This window comes from Erinaceus europaeus, chromosome 8 (assembly GCF_950295315.1).
Source record: "Erinaceus europaeus chromosome 8, mEriEur2.1, whole genome shotgun sequence".
Taxonomy (NCBI): Eukaryota; Metazoa; Chordata; class Mammalia; order Eulipotyphla; family Erinaceidae; genus Erinaceus; species Erinaceus europaeus.
This window is the reverse complement of record NC_080169.1, coordinates 83,900,787-83,915,404: the sequence shown is the minus strand read 5'-3', so window position 1 is coordinate 83,915,404 and position 14,618 is coordinate 83,900,787. Positions and strand designations below refer to the sequence as shown.

The following is a 14,618-nucleotide window of genomic DNA, read 5'->3' as shown; positions in this document are numbered from 1 at the left end:
ATCTTTTGAAGCTTCCTTTGGTCCCTTCCTAAACACATTTTTTTTTCTCACTGAATGATAATCTTTCTCTAAAATCTTAACCTTTATGTTTTTTTTTACACGGGGCTTGCATAAGCACCATTACATAGTCTATGAGAGTGGCAGGCCTTTGAAATACTATTCACTTCATATATGCTGATGTGATATAGCATTTACTAGTAATCTTACTTAGCATTCGTTTTTTTACCAGTAAGTTAGGAGATATTTTCAGGCTTGTTGGACATTTCATGCTTATTTATTCTTTAAAATTGGTTCTAAACTATGAACTCTTAGCTGGAGATAGCAGATTAATGACTGAGAAAGTGAAGTGGCAAAATTGACAGCAGAATGAAACAAAGTGTTAGTGTTTTGGGACTTTGGGACTGATGGTAGTGCACCTGGTAGAGAGTATACATTATAGTGTGCAAAGACTTGGGTCCCAGTCCCTATCCCCACCTGCCAGGGGAAACTCCATGCTAGTGAAGACGTGCTACAGGTGTTTCTCCCCTCTCCCTTTCGATCTCCCTTTTCCCCTCTCAATTTTACTCTGTATCACAAAGCATAAAGAGTCTTGTCAATGCCCATGCTCAGTGGAGAAGCAGCTACAGAAGCCAGAACTCCTACCTTCTGCTCCCCATAAACAACTCTGATTCATATTCCCAGCTTAAGGATCCCAGTTCGAGCCCCCGGCTCCCCACCTACAGAGAAGTTGCTTCACAGGTGGTGCAGCAGGTCTGTAGGTGTCTATCTTTCTCTCCCCTCTCTGTTTTCCCCTCCTCTCTCCATTTCTCTCTGTCCTATCCGACAACGAACAACATCAACAATGGCAATAATAATAACCACAATGAGGATGCAACAACAGGGGCAACATAAAGGGGGGAAAATGGTGGATTCATGGTGCAGGTACTGAGCCCAGCAATAACCCTGGAGGAAAAAAAAAAAAAAAGAAGACTCTGCACTCCAGCTCCAACAGCACCCAGAAAGAAAAAAGGAAAAGGAGAGGTACATATGTTACAAATGATGTTATGAGTGGTTTAAAGGGGAAGAGAGGATTGAATAATAAAAAAGAGGGGGCAACTATGTATAAATATGAACAGATAGTTGTAGAGAAGATGGTTGGCCCATACCCCACTCTAGGGAAACTGTGGTGGATTGCAGTGGGGAGACTGAAGATACAGAACTCTGGTGGTGTGAATGGTGTGGATTCAAACCCCTGTCTACATGTAATTCTGTAATATAAAGATTAAAAAAGAAAAATATTCAGTTTCTTTTTTCAAAATAAAGATGTGTTATAATAAAAGAGATACCTTCATTATTCAATTTAAAAGATTCTTTTTTAAAAACAAATATTTAATTTAAATACAAATATTTTATTTTTAAAGTACAAATATTTTATTTAAGTACAAATATTTAATTCTGTTGCTATATGTAAGAAGCAGTATGATGCCACAAGAAAATGCTATTCATTAAACAGCTTTGTTACAAAGAAGAAGAAGGAGGAGGAGAAGGAGGAGGAGGAGGAGACGGCAAAGGAGAAGGAGGAAAAGGAGAAGAAGGAGGAGGAGGATAAGAAGAGAAGAAGAAGAAGGAGGAGGAGGAGGAGGAGGAGAAGGGAAAGGAGGAGAAGGAGAAGGAGAAGAAGAAGAAGGAGAAGAAGAAAAAGCATGGGTATTATCTCTATTTTATCAAGGCAGAACCTAACTTAAGAAACACTTAAGATATTGCTCAAAGTAATAGGAGCAGTAAGTAGCAAAATCAGAATTAGTTCTTTGTCATTTGCCTCTAGAGCTTATGTTCTAACTCAGCATATTATGCTGCCTTTCCAAAGATGGATCCCTTTAAAAAATAATTTTACTGAGAGTTTAATGGTTTACAGCATAGCTATTTACACATAGGTCCAATTTCTTCTAACATTTGATTCCAAATTTTCAGCTGACTTATTTTGTTAATTACTAATCTCCTGCCAGACTTGACTCATGTTCTTTTTCCCTTTTAAAGATGAAGTTCAGCTTTCATGAAGAGTTGATAGTAAGCAAGTAATTAGCCTTTAGTGAGAACAATGTTTATTATAGAACTGGTACACTAATTGTAATACTTCTAAACTACACATAAGAAGTAGGCAAACGGGAGTCAGGCAGTAGTGCAGCGGGTTAAGCGCACTTGGCACAAAGCACATGGACTGGCATGAGGATACTGGTTCGAGCCCTGGCTCACTACCTGCAGGGGAGTCGCTTCACAGGCAGTGAAGCAGGTCTGCAGGTGTCTATCTTTCTCTCCTCTTCTCTGTCTTCCCATCCACTCTCCATTTCTCTCTGTCCTATCCAACAACAACAGCAGCAGCAACAATAATAATAACCACAACAATAAAACAACAAGGGCAACAAAAAGGAATAAATAAATATTAAAATAAAATAAAATAAAAAGAATACAAAACTACTGACCACAGGTGGTCATAGATAACAATTTATAAAGAAGTAGGCAACCTAGAAAGAGATAAGGTCTCAATCAAAAGAAACAAATCTGTCAATCTGAAACATAAATGTTAAGGTTCATAGTTATAGTTATATGAACAAGAGCAATATAGATATTACACAAGAACTCTAGTGACAAAAGTATGATAATGACAGAAATCTTAAAAGAACAAACTCATTATGTAAATATTAACTCTTACTTTAAAAAAATGAGTGTCCTCTTAAAGTACTGAATCTACAAAATTCACTTAATTTTTTGTTTTAGTATTCTGAAAAGACAAATCCATTAACTGCTATCCAAAGCAGCCACAAACCAAAACACACTTAGAGATTAAAGTGATATTAAGAAAGGTACATTTATAGAGCATCTACCAGGAATACTTTTTGTCTGTACTTCATATCAGAGCCACGTTTGTAAATGAACTGGAGAGAAGCAAACATAAATGCATCCCTAAAGTCTATCAAATGAATTTAAGCTTATGTTCTTTTTCTTTGACAAAAAAAGTTCTGAAAAGTTGTGTCCTATATGGAATTGTTTCATTTTGATTGGGGGTGGTGGTACATAAAAGGTTAAAATGAAATAAGAGGAAATAGTTTCTTTATTTTTTATCCATAATATTCCCTAGGAGAATCAAGAATCACAAAAAAGTTATGATGTTTGAAGCAGAGGATTATAAGAATTATCAAACTATGAAGACTTGATAAAGAAATATTTAAAAAGATAAATCCTCTGCATACAACTAGTTCTTTGTGAAAAGTAATTCTTCTTCCCTCTGATCTTGAGGGTTTTAGTTTTTAGGGCTCTATTCAGTTATATGTGCCAAATGTGTGTAACCTTTGTGAAGTCAACTAGGCTTTGTGAAGAATGCTGGTCCCAAAAAATGGGCCAAGGTAGAATTGTACTCTTCAGTGTACTTTGAAGAGGAGAACTCAGCACAGGACTGTCAGCTACAGGAAATTTGGAAAAACAAATGAACATACCAGAAGCCATGTAGCTAAAAAAAAAAAAAAAAAAAGAAAGCAAAAGGGAAGTACTCAGTACAACATTTGATTAAACAAAACGTTGGAATCACTGCAGACAGAAATCCAAACTAAATCTTTGTATCCTATGTAAGGTCATCTGTGTTAAACCCACACAGCTGGCACATTTGGAGTACTTTATAGCTTCTCATTATAATGATGGTAACAACTGAGACATATTTAACTGGCACCTTAGGTGACTGATGAAAATATCTACAACTCATCCAAACACTTTTATTCTGTTTAGATGAAACTGAGGAATGACTTAGAAAAAGATACTTAAGCAATGAAATTATCTCAAATTAATTTGTTTGATGATTTGTGGCCATAAATATATTATGAAAATATGAGGAAAGCCATTACTTACTTATAGCAAAAACAATCCCAATTAAAAGCCATAAGAAAATTATTTGCATGATAAACACATGACTGTTCTGAATAAGACTCTTATTTATTTCGTTTCCTTCTTGTAAGATGTGGTATGACAGGTGTTTTGAATTTCTTGGAACAAAGACACTGAATAGCAGAGTACAGGGAAGGGCAAAGAACAGTGAATTCTAAGAATAAGCCACAACCCATTTTTGAGCAAGTGAAGACTATTCATATGTATTTTATCTTGATTAATCTCTAATGAACACTTCCTTTTCAAAAAAAAATAGTTATTTACTTGACAGAGGAAGGGGGGTGAAAGAGGAGAAAGAGAGGAGAAAAAGATAAATTAGAGCTCAGTTCTAGTATAAAATGGTTCTGGGAATTGAACCCAGAACTAGAGGAGCCTCAGTGATGTAGATAAGGCGAACTGGTGCTGTGCAGCTCTCCAACCCCTTAAGTACATTTTTAACCAGGTCCTCATTACATAGCTATACAATGAGAAATGGATATGATAATTTTAAACAGGCCAATTACCATTTTAAACAGACACTTGCCTAGTTACAATAGGAATTAGAACACTAACAGTCAGTGCTGTATAATCATTAATTTAGGATATTGTCTTTAGTCAAATCTGACTGTAGTTTTACATCCTAAGTACAGACAGCCCATTTGGTATTTTTGATTCACATTCAGCTAAGGCACCAAAGACTCATTGTTTAGAGAAATTCCAATTGGATGGACACAGTTCTCTTCCTAGATACTGTTTTACAGTGACTGTTACTCAATACAAACTAAAATAGTAGGCTAGACATAGGCTTGGCTAATCTTGATTCAAAGTCAAGATGGCTAAATTAGTATCTAGCCTCTGAAAATCCATCTGTGAGGGAATAGACAAAAATCTCCAAGGAGTTCTCCAACTCGAGAGTTTGTGGAGGCAGGAAATATTTACTAACAGAGTACAGTAGCTCAGCTCCAAGCAGCTCCGGGTCTCCAAGCCAGAGGACTCAATGCATTCTGGCCTACAGCCCCGGTATGACCTGCAGCCTGGATAAATTGGCCTGCAGAGAGCCTCCTACACAGAACCCTCTGGCACACTGCTATCCCCACATGGCCATGTGCCTTAGTCAGAGCACAGTCTGACTAAAACTGACTGAAATAGGTCAGGAGGTAAAAAAAAAAAAAAAAAAAAAACAGAGAGAGAGAGAGAGAGAGAAACTATAGTTTTCACTGCAGTACAAGGAAGACCGCACTTGGGGAATGGAACAGTAATCTGCAATTATTATTCTCAAGAAACTCAAAACATTTCCCTCACCATTGCTCATCACATGGTTTCTATTATTTGCCATCTGACATTTACCCAGTATGTGAACCCAGATATTTGATAATTGCTGTTCAGTTATTTCACTATTTTTGTATATAAGGCCATTTGTATATAAGGTGTGATAGCAATAAGAAATCACATTAAAAAAACAAAGCATATATCTTGATAAGTAGATTCCTGGAAAGCTCTACCATCTGTGTGTGAAAGGAAATACACTGTTTACACTCAGGGAATCATTGTCCCTGTGGTCAGATTCAATCTGTGCAAAAAATGCAAGAACTAGGGGATCATGCTAATTTTTATACTAAAGATATATATATATATATATATATATATATATATATATATATATATATATACACATGTATATATATATATTGCAAAAAAATACAGAAAGAAAGGAAAGGAGGTGGCAGAAAGGTAGAGAGGGAAGGAGTGAGTAAAGAAAGACAGAAAGACAAAAAAACATCTTGGGGAGGGAGGCACCATTCCATATCCCATAAAGGATGTTCTCCAGAATTTATTTGCCACATCTCTAAATTCTGGAATCCACCCATCTCTTATGGAAACTGCATTCAATTTTTTTTTTAAATTAACTTACTATATAGCTGTTTAGGTAGTACAGTTTTTAATAATTTATTTCAGCTAGCACTGATTTTTCAGCTTCTCTTATTCATTTATCCTGTTTCCTGATCTGTGGTTGACTCATTAAATATCCCAAGCCCTCAGATGCATTTGATCTGATAATTATTAACTATGATTCCATTGTAGCATGGATTCATGTAGTCTTCTCTAAAAAGTCTCACTGTACAAAGTTTAAGAAGGCAGCATCTGTAGTTAAACACATTTTGCTGATCAGAAACTTTATATAAAATCTGAAAAGGAATAAAAGCTCAGTTAGTTAGCAGGGGGATTTATTTAAAACAAGTACATATAAAGTTAGTATATGTGAAGAGAGAAGGAGAAGATAAAAATTATCAATGTTATAAATATTTACAATAGTTTATTTTAATACTAGTCATTTTTTAAGATTACAGATGTGACACAGAACTCTTTTCTCAGAGGGCTAAAGAGAGGATTAACAGAGACAATGACCATAAAGTTCTCAATTAAGGATATCTTTAGTTACTGATTATTATTATTGTGAGAGCCCAGCCAGTCTATCTTGGCGTTACTCTCGATCGCACTCTGTCATTTCACGAATATCTCATAAAAACTGCAGCAAAGGTGGGCGCGAGGAATAACATCATTGCAAGACTAGCCAGCTCCTCATGGGGCGCGGGCGCTTCCACACTATGATCATCCTCTCTGGCATTATGCTATTCCACTGCAGAATACTGTGCCCCAGTATGGTTCTGTAGCCCCCATGTCCACTTGGTCGATTCCAAATTATATTCCTCCATGAGGATAATTTCTGGAACCATCCGTTCCACCCCGGTTCCATGGCTGCCAGTTCTTAGCAACATCGCCCCGCCAGATATTTGTCGGGATGCGGCATCATCTAAGTTCATTTCCCACGTCTACGCTCAACCGGACCTGCCAATATACGTGGATTTCTTCGCCCACCCTGTTCAAAGCTTGACGTCTCGTCACCCAATCTGGTCCCCTATGCCTACACTGAACTTCTCTGTTCCAGTCTCTTGGAAACAGAGTTGGCAGTCAGCTGAGGTAAAGAACAAACACCTCATCACAGACCCCTGCAAGCATCAACCCAGCTTTGACTTAGCACGTTATGATTGGGCCCTCCTCAATCGCCATCGAACAGACCATGGCCGGTGCAAGGCTATGTTCCATCGCTGGGGAGCCAGAGACGACCCGAACTGCCCCTGCGGCTACAGACAGACTATGACCCACATAGTCAATGACTGCCACCTCTCCAGATTCAATGGAGGTCTCGAAACTTTACATCAGGCTCAACCTGATGCTGTTGACTGGCTATGGAAGAAGGGCAAACGCTAGAAGAAGAAGAAGAATTGTGAGAGCAACAAAGTGTTGGGATATGGTGCAGATGTGGTAGAACATTGGCAGGGCCCACAAAACATTATATTTCCATGCAAGTTTTATTTACAGATATCCACCATGTTGCCCCCTCAGGGTATTGCCCATTCCCTTGAGAGCTGAAACCCTAGCAACAATTGCTAAGGAAGCTTTCTACTTTCCCAGAGTGCCTTGTTTTCTCCACCCCCTTTTCTAGCCAATCCCTTCCAACTTGCCACTTCCAGAATTTCTCCCATAAAAGCCCTCCTCGTTTGCTTTTTTCCTCTCTCTGGTGACCCAGAGAAGGGCTGTTAGGCATAGTGGAAGGCGGCCATTTTGCTAGCTCCACGTGGCCTAAACCACCCTGCTCTCGTCCATTTCTGAGGTGCCCAGTGAATAAAGATTTGTGTTCCCACTCCATTCTGGTCTCTTCTTCTCTCTCCCCCGCAACGCAACCCGACGACAAAGGTTGTGGCAAAATATTTTTTCTAAGGAAACCACACATCTACCTACTAATGTTACAGTCATTTATTACCATAGCATCTTTCTATTGTAACCAGAGAAGCTGATAAAAGTCTGTTAATTGCACAAATGCTTGAAAAGAGAAGGAAGCAAGTTTAAGGGGCAGAATCTGTGGAAAAGTGAAACAGAAATATGCCTGGAAAAAATTAGCAATCCTTATGTTTGGCTACAGCAGAAGATTTAAAAATAATAACCTATTCCCCATATTTAAATTACTCGTTAATTTCCTTCAAAACCTAGAAAGCAAAAACTGAGCAACATCATAGTTTACCTAAATTTATCTGATATGGATTTATTAATTGACTCATTTAAATATCTTTAAGAAAACTATTTAAATTAGTAATAGAGCTGAACAAATTAGACTGGAGTTAGTGTATTGCACCATGTAAAATACTCTGAGGTTGGGGGGAGGGTTCAGGCTCTGGAATATGATGGCTGAGGAGGACATAGAGGGGGTTGAATTGTTACATGGAAAACTGAGAAATGTTATGCATGTACAAACTATTGTATTTTACTGTCTACTGTAAACCATAATCCCCCCATAAAGAAAAAAAAAAGGAAACATAATTTTCATAGCTTTCTGTAAGGGAACACCAGGGGAAGGGAATTAGCATTTGCCAGAAGAGCTGGTGCAATAGCCTAGTGGTAGACTTTGAGTTTAGCATGCTTGTGTTTCCAGGTTTGAATCTCATTCCTTTGATATGATGTGGCTCAGTATAGGAGGAGAGCTTATTAATCTTTTCACATGTATGGTATTCTTCTAAAACAACCCAAAACTAGTATGAACCCCTAGAAACACCTGTTATATATTGACAGCTAGCTTTTGTACACTCGCTTGAATTTTTCAAGAACCCCAAATTTGTCATTCATTGGTGTACAGCTGTGGTGTAGAATTTCTACAGATAAGCCTTGAAGCTAGGAGGTTTCCTTCAGCAAATGGGAATTGTTATTTTATTGCCTAATAGAATAATAGAATATGGTAAAAAGAATAGAAATAATATTAATAATTATCACTACTTATATTAAAAGTAAACAAATGATTTGTCAAGATTTATTGTTGAGAGGGTTTCAGTTATTTTGAATAATTTATGTATTCTAATTGATAAAATTCAGGAAATAAGGTTCTAGTCAATAAAATATTCTTGTTAATCATATTAACATGTATAGTATTTTAATGATAGTTTTATGAGAAGTTATCATAGCCAACTAAACTCTGAAGTGTAAACAAAATAATATCAGTTCTGTAATTTAAAGACTAATGAAATCTATATTTTTTCTATGATATTTTTGCCTGTATACTTAAGCAAAGTCATAATAACTCAAGTTATTGATAAATTGTGGAAAGTAGTGTGGTTAAAGAGAATTTCTAGACTACAGATGTACTGAGACCTAATTTTCTTTGATGTTCTCTATTTAACCAATACACTATTAAGAGTCGAGAGAGAGTGAGAGAGAGAGAGCTGAATATCAGTTCTGAATAGTAAATCTATGTTACATCTTAAGAACTCTCCTAAAGATAAACAGTATTTAGTAATACAATAAAACTGGCCATCATGTAGAGGTTTGAAAATGTACTCCTGGAATTTAACAATAGTGTAAACTAGCATTAACTCAACAAAACTTATTTTAAAAATTTCTCAACAATGTAGGAGATGGCACAGTGAATCAAACATTTGATTCTCAAGCTTAAGGTCCTGAGTTCAGTCACTGTCCTTGCACACATCAACTAGGACGTCCTGGTTCTTGTTCTCTTCTCCTTTCTGTCATATAAATAAATAAATAAATAAAATATAAATACCAGCTATGGTTAGAATAAAAGCTATCAAATAATCCCTCTAGTTGGCTCAATGACAGAGTATACATCATGCATATATGAGGTCTTGGTCTGATCCCTGGCACTGCATACAGTAAATTAGTTCTGCTCTGTTCATTTTCTTCATTTTCATATATGTGTAAGAAATAAAAAGAGAAATAGGAAAAGACTTATTCTCATATAAACTTGCAATTATTTAGCATAGTAGTAACTACAGTCACTATGCTATACATTATATTTATACATTTATATAATTAGAAGTACCTATTTTTAACCCTCTTTACTCCTTTAGTTTAACCCCCTGTTCCACAGCTAGCAACTACCAATCTGTTTGGTTCTTACAAAATAGCATATGTCTTTCTTCTTATCATTTTACTCTCATTAGCTAATGTCTATAGCTAGCGTCACAAATGGCAAGGAAAGATGTGGAATTGTACCCGTTAACTTTTAATTTTGTAAACAAATAATAAAAAGTAAAGTCAACAGCTGGAGCTAAGAAGTGACACACCTGGGTAAGAGAAAGTTCCATGTGCAAAACCCAGGTTCAAGTCCCTGCTCACCACCTGCAGGGAGTAAGCATCATAAGTGGTGAAGCAAGTACTGGCAGTGTCTCTGTCTCTCTCCTTTCTAAATGTCCTTCCCCTCTCAAATTCTCTTTTCATCTGAGGCCAGGTGATGGCACACCTGGTTAAGCACACACATTACAGTGCTTAAGACCCCAGGTTCAAACCCCTGGTCCCAACTCTCAGGTGAGAAGCTTCATAAGTGGTGAAGCAGGGTTACAGGTGTCTCTGTATCCCTTCACTTTCTATCTCCCCTTCCCTCTAGATTTCTGGCTGTCTCTATCCCCCTTCCCTCTAGATTTCTGGCTGTCTCTATCCAATATATATATATGACATTTTAAAAATATTTTACTTATTTATTACTGGTTAGAGACAGAGAGGCATAGAAAGGGATGTGGGAGATAGAGAGAGAAAGAGATAAAAAGATACCTGCATGAAGCTTTTCCCTGCAGGTGGGGACCAAGAGCTTGAACCTGGGTCCTTGTGTGCTGTGCTGTGTATGGTTAATCAGGTGCACCACTGCCTCCCACACCCCACTCAAATTCTCTCTGTCCAATTAAATAAAGAAAGAAAAAGTCCTGAAAACTGCATGAAAAACTTTAAAAATAAAATAAAAAGTCAACTAGAGATATTACATTAAGATCACCAGTGCAAATGATTTATGTACGTCCCTTCTAATAAAGACTAACTGGTCTTGTATGTTTCATTTAGTTCATTCATTTGTTTGATTTTTCTATACTACATGAGTGAAATAAAATACTGCTTGCTTTCTTCCATCTGATTTATTTCACTAAATATAAAGCCCTCTAGATTCATTAATGTTAATGAAAATGGCAGAAGATTCTTTTTCTTTTTTTTTTTAAGAAGCTATCCCGATTTATTTATTTATTCCTTTTTTTTGCCCTTGTTGTTTGATGTTGTAGTTATTGATGTTGTTTTTGGATAGGACAGAGAGAAATGGAAAAAGGAGGGGAAAACAGAGGGGGAGAGAAAGACACCTGCAAACCTGCTTCACTGCTTGTGGAGCAACTCCCCTGCAAGTGGGGAGGCAGGGGCTCGAACAAGGATCCTTATACCAGTCCTTGTACTTTGCACCACCTGTGCTTAACTCACTGTGCTCCCAAGAGTTTCTCTTTTTCATGGTCAAGCCATATTCTATTGTATAGAGCATATAATTCTCATCTAATCCCATCAATGAACACATAGTTTTTACAAATCTTGTTTATTAGAAATAATGTTGCAATGGGCATATTGCTTGCATATATGTTTGCATTAGTGTTTTTTCCCCCATATTTTTGGTGAGGAAGATAAATACCCAGAAGTGGCATAGCTGAGTCATATGGAATTTCTATTTTTAACTTTTTTCAAGTAACTTCCATACTGCTTTCCATGGCTATACCAAGGTACTATCTCAGCAACAATGCATAAGGGTTCCTTTCTGTCCACAAATGTTTAGCTTTAATTGTATGTCTTTTAGATAATAGTTATTCTCTTAGACACAGTGATAGTTTGTAATTTTGATTTACATTTTTCAAATAATCAAAGGTAATAAAAATCTTTACACTGCATGCATGTAGCAGTGGAACTCGGGCAAAAATTAGTAAAGTCGTAAGCCCCTTGGAATATATATAAAAAGAAACTTCCTAGCTTCTTCCAGCATGAAGAGCCCAAATCTCATCTGCTATATTCTTACCTTTAGGTTCCTGATTATTAAACAATTTGTTCTGCTTTTTATCTTAATGCTTTTTCAGCTACCAGGTGGTAAATGCTACCAAGGTATAAACTTGACTTTCCTGGGCAGATGACCTCACCAATGTGTCCTGGAACACTTCTGTAGAGCCCTACCCTATTGGGCTGGGGGTATGGATCAACCTGCCAATGCCCATGTCCTTTGAAGAAGTAATTACAGAAGCCAGACATCCCACTTTCTGCATCCCATAGATATCTTTGTTCCATACTCTCAGAGGTATATAGAATAGGGAAACTTGCAATAGAGAGACGGGATATGGAACTCTGGTGGTGGGAATTGTATGGAATTGTACCCCTCTTATCCTACAATCTTGTAGATCATTACTAAATCACTAGGGTTATGAACCTTGATGGTCATTACTTGTACTAGAGATTATATATAATGATATATGCAACTAATAAAATGTCTATGTATGTACTTCATTTATAGCTCTTTTTTTGATTTGCTGCTTTTTCAGGAATCTTGTAATTTTTAATGATATTTTCTTTTTAATCCAAGGGTTGTTTAATAAAAATATAAAAAGAGAAACTCCAGTGCCTCATTTGTACAGTTGTCCCTCGTTTATTGCTGTTAATCAGTTCCAGACTCAACCACAATAAGTGAATTTCCACAAAGTAAGTTTCTTTATTTAAAAATAGAATATTAGCACAGTTAGAGCATAGAAAAACCTGTTTACAACCTTCTAACTAAGGTTTTTAACATTATTAGACCCCTCTAGACATGAAATGATAACCCTTCAGCTTTGCTTCCTTGTTGAAAGAGACAGCAGCCTTTGCACAGATGTTCTTTTCATCTTTACAGATGGAGCAAATGGTAGACTCATTCATGTCACAACCTCCACAATTGCCATCTTTGATCATAGCCAATATATGAGCTTCTCCTGGATGGTAAGCATCTTCCCCTGGCACTTAATTTCATAGTCAGAAGGCTTAGAAGAAGTTACACGTTTAGGAGCCATTGTGGGGCTTAGACAAAGTCTCTCAGAAATCGCACACTTAGAAGAACAAAGATGCTTCCTGTGTGTAGTGATGTAGAAGAAGCACATATGAGAGGAACTTCTCTGACTTGCTTATTTTCCACACAACAGATTTCAAACACACCCAAGGAGTGGTTCAGCAGCTACACCTGGAGTTGAAGGATTTGCAGGGGTACTCAAATACATAGGCCTACAGTTCATAAGTACAGTAATTTTAACTTTAATTTTCTTTTTTATTATTTATTTTATTTTATTTTTAATTTTTATTTATAAAAAGGAAACACTGAAAAAAGCCGTAGGATAAGAGGGGTACAACTCCACACAATTCCCACCACCAGAACTCCATATCCCATCCCCTCCCCTGATAGCTTTCCTACAGGGTGTATAATTGACCCAGACAACTGAGTGTGCACTGTATCATTTTCACTGTCTTGAACAACTTTTCAATGAATATATTTATTTGAAAAAAACCACAATAGAGTGAAGCTGCAAAAGTGGAAGTGCAAAGTGGCGAGGGATGACTGTATTTAGTTGTTTTTTTTTTCATCTTCTATTACATGTGTTCATGTTGGCAATTTTTGTTTCATCTGATGAAGCCTATCAATGTTTTTGTTATGCCCTAATATATGATTATTTTTAAGGAAAACATTCAGTACCTAGATGCAAAACTGATTAGAGCCTCAGGTGAACTTTATTACCTATTCAAATACATAGAGTCCTGTGAGACTACATACAATGCATGTCTTGCTGACTACCAAAACTGGGCTATTTAGAATGATATGGTGCGCAACCATCACAAGAATGGGAGCATCAAAGAAGTGTGCAAATGTACTTTGAGAAAATACAGGTGACTTGGAGTGAGGTGGAGGAAGAGCCCAAAGATGTACCCATTAGCCTCAGGTCTTAAAATGGAGTTCATTATGTGCTTAAGCCTGTGCCAAAGGGGAAGCCTGCCCTCAGACCTCTCCCACAGACAAACCTCTTTCACAAATAAACTAGGAATGTCTGTCCATCTGTCTAGGCTGTGCCCTGGGTGTGAGTGCCTACCCAAAACCATCTCTCTGTTATGGTCCCAGGAAATCCTGCTGAACACCAGTGCAAGGTGTATCCCAGGGCAATAACCACAAAAACTGGGCAACAAAGGTATACATAAGCATATCCTGGAGATACACAACACTTTAGAGCATGACAACTAGAGAGTATGAGACAAAGCTTACATTCTAAGGTGTAGGAGGAGATGACTGTATGTCCTTAGACATGTATTTAACTAGAAGCCTACCTCTCACGCTACAGTTATGAAGATTAGTTAAAAGGCATATTGAGCCTATTTTTCTGTAGTGCCTAAATGTATTGAGAATTGTCTATTGGGTTCAGTTCCTTGGGACTCACAAAGTATAATCTCACTGATTATCAAATTCAGGTGATCTAGAGATATGATTCAGGTAATAGTCCTAAGAATGTAGATTAATTTAGTAAAGAGTAGCCTGGGTTATTCATGATTCAATATAGTATCAACCAGACCCTTGCACCTGTTTAATTTAAATTGTATTTTTTTTTTAATTATGGAGTTTAGTTTTGAGTCGTACTAGTTAAAATGTAAGTACTGGCTAACCACACATGGCTAGTGGTTACTATATTAGACAATTAAGGCAAACAATACTTGTTCTATTACTACAGAAAGTGCTACAGTCCAGCACTGATTAAAAATTGTGCTAAAATCAGACTTGCATGCCTGAGGCTTCTGGTTTGATCCTAAGCAACACTGCATGAATTCGAGTAATGATTTGGCTTGTTTCTTTCTCACCTTCTGTGAAA

General features: G+C 37.0%; 1 protein-coding gene across 4 annotated transcripts in view; it reads right to left on the bottom strand.

Moving 5' to 3' along the window:
* Positions 1-14,618, bottom strand: part of MDFIC (MyoD family inhibitor domain containing) — a 198,328-nt gene that overhangs the window by 74,980 nt on the left and 108,730 nt on the right. Inside the window, exon 5 of one of the 4 annotated variants that reach the window (XM_060196472.1) lies at positions 12,476-12,952. The exons of the other annotated variants lie outside the window; for them this stretch is intronic. Coding sequence (XP_060052455.1) covers positions 12,918-12,952 — 35 coding nt within the window. The 3' untranslated portion in view covers positions 12,476-12,917. Of the gene's footprint in view, positions 1-12,475; positions 12,953-14,618 lie in introns of those variants that run through there. 4 annotated transcript variants of the gene reach the window in all.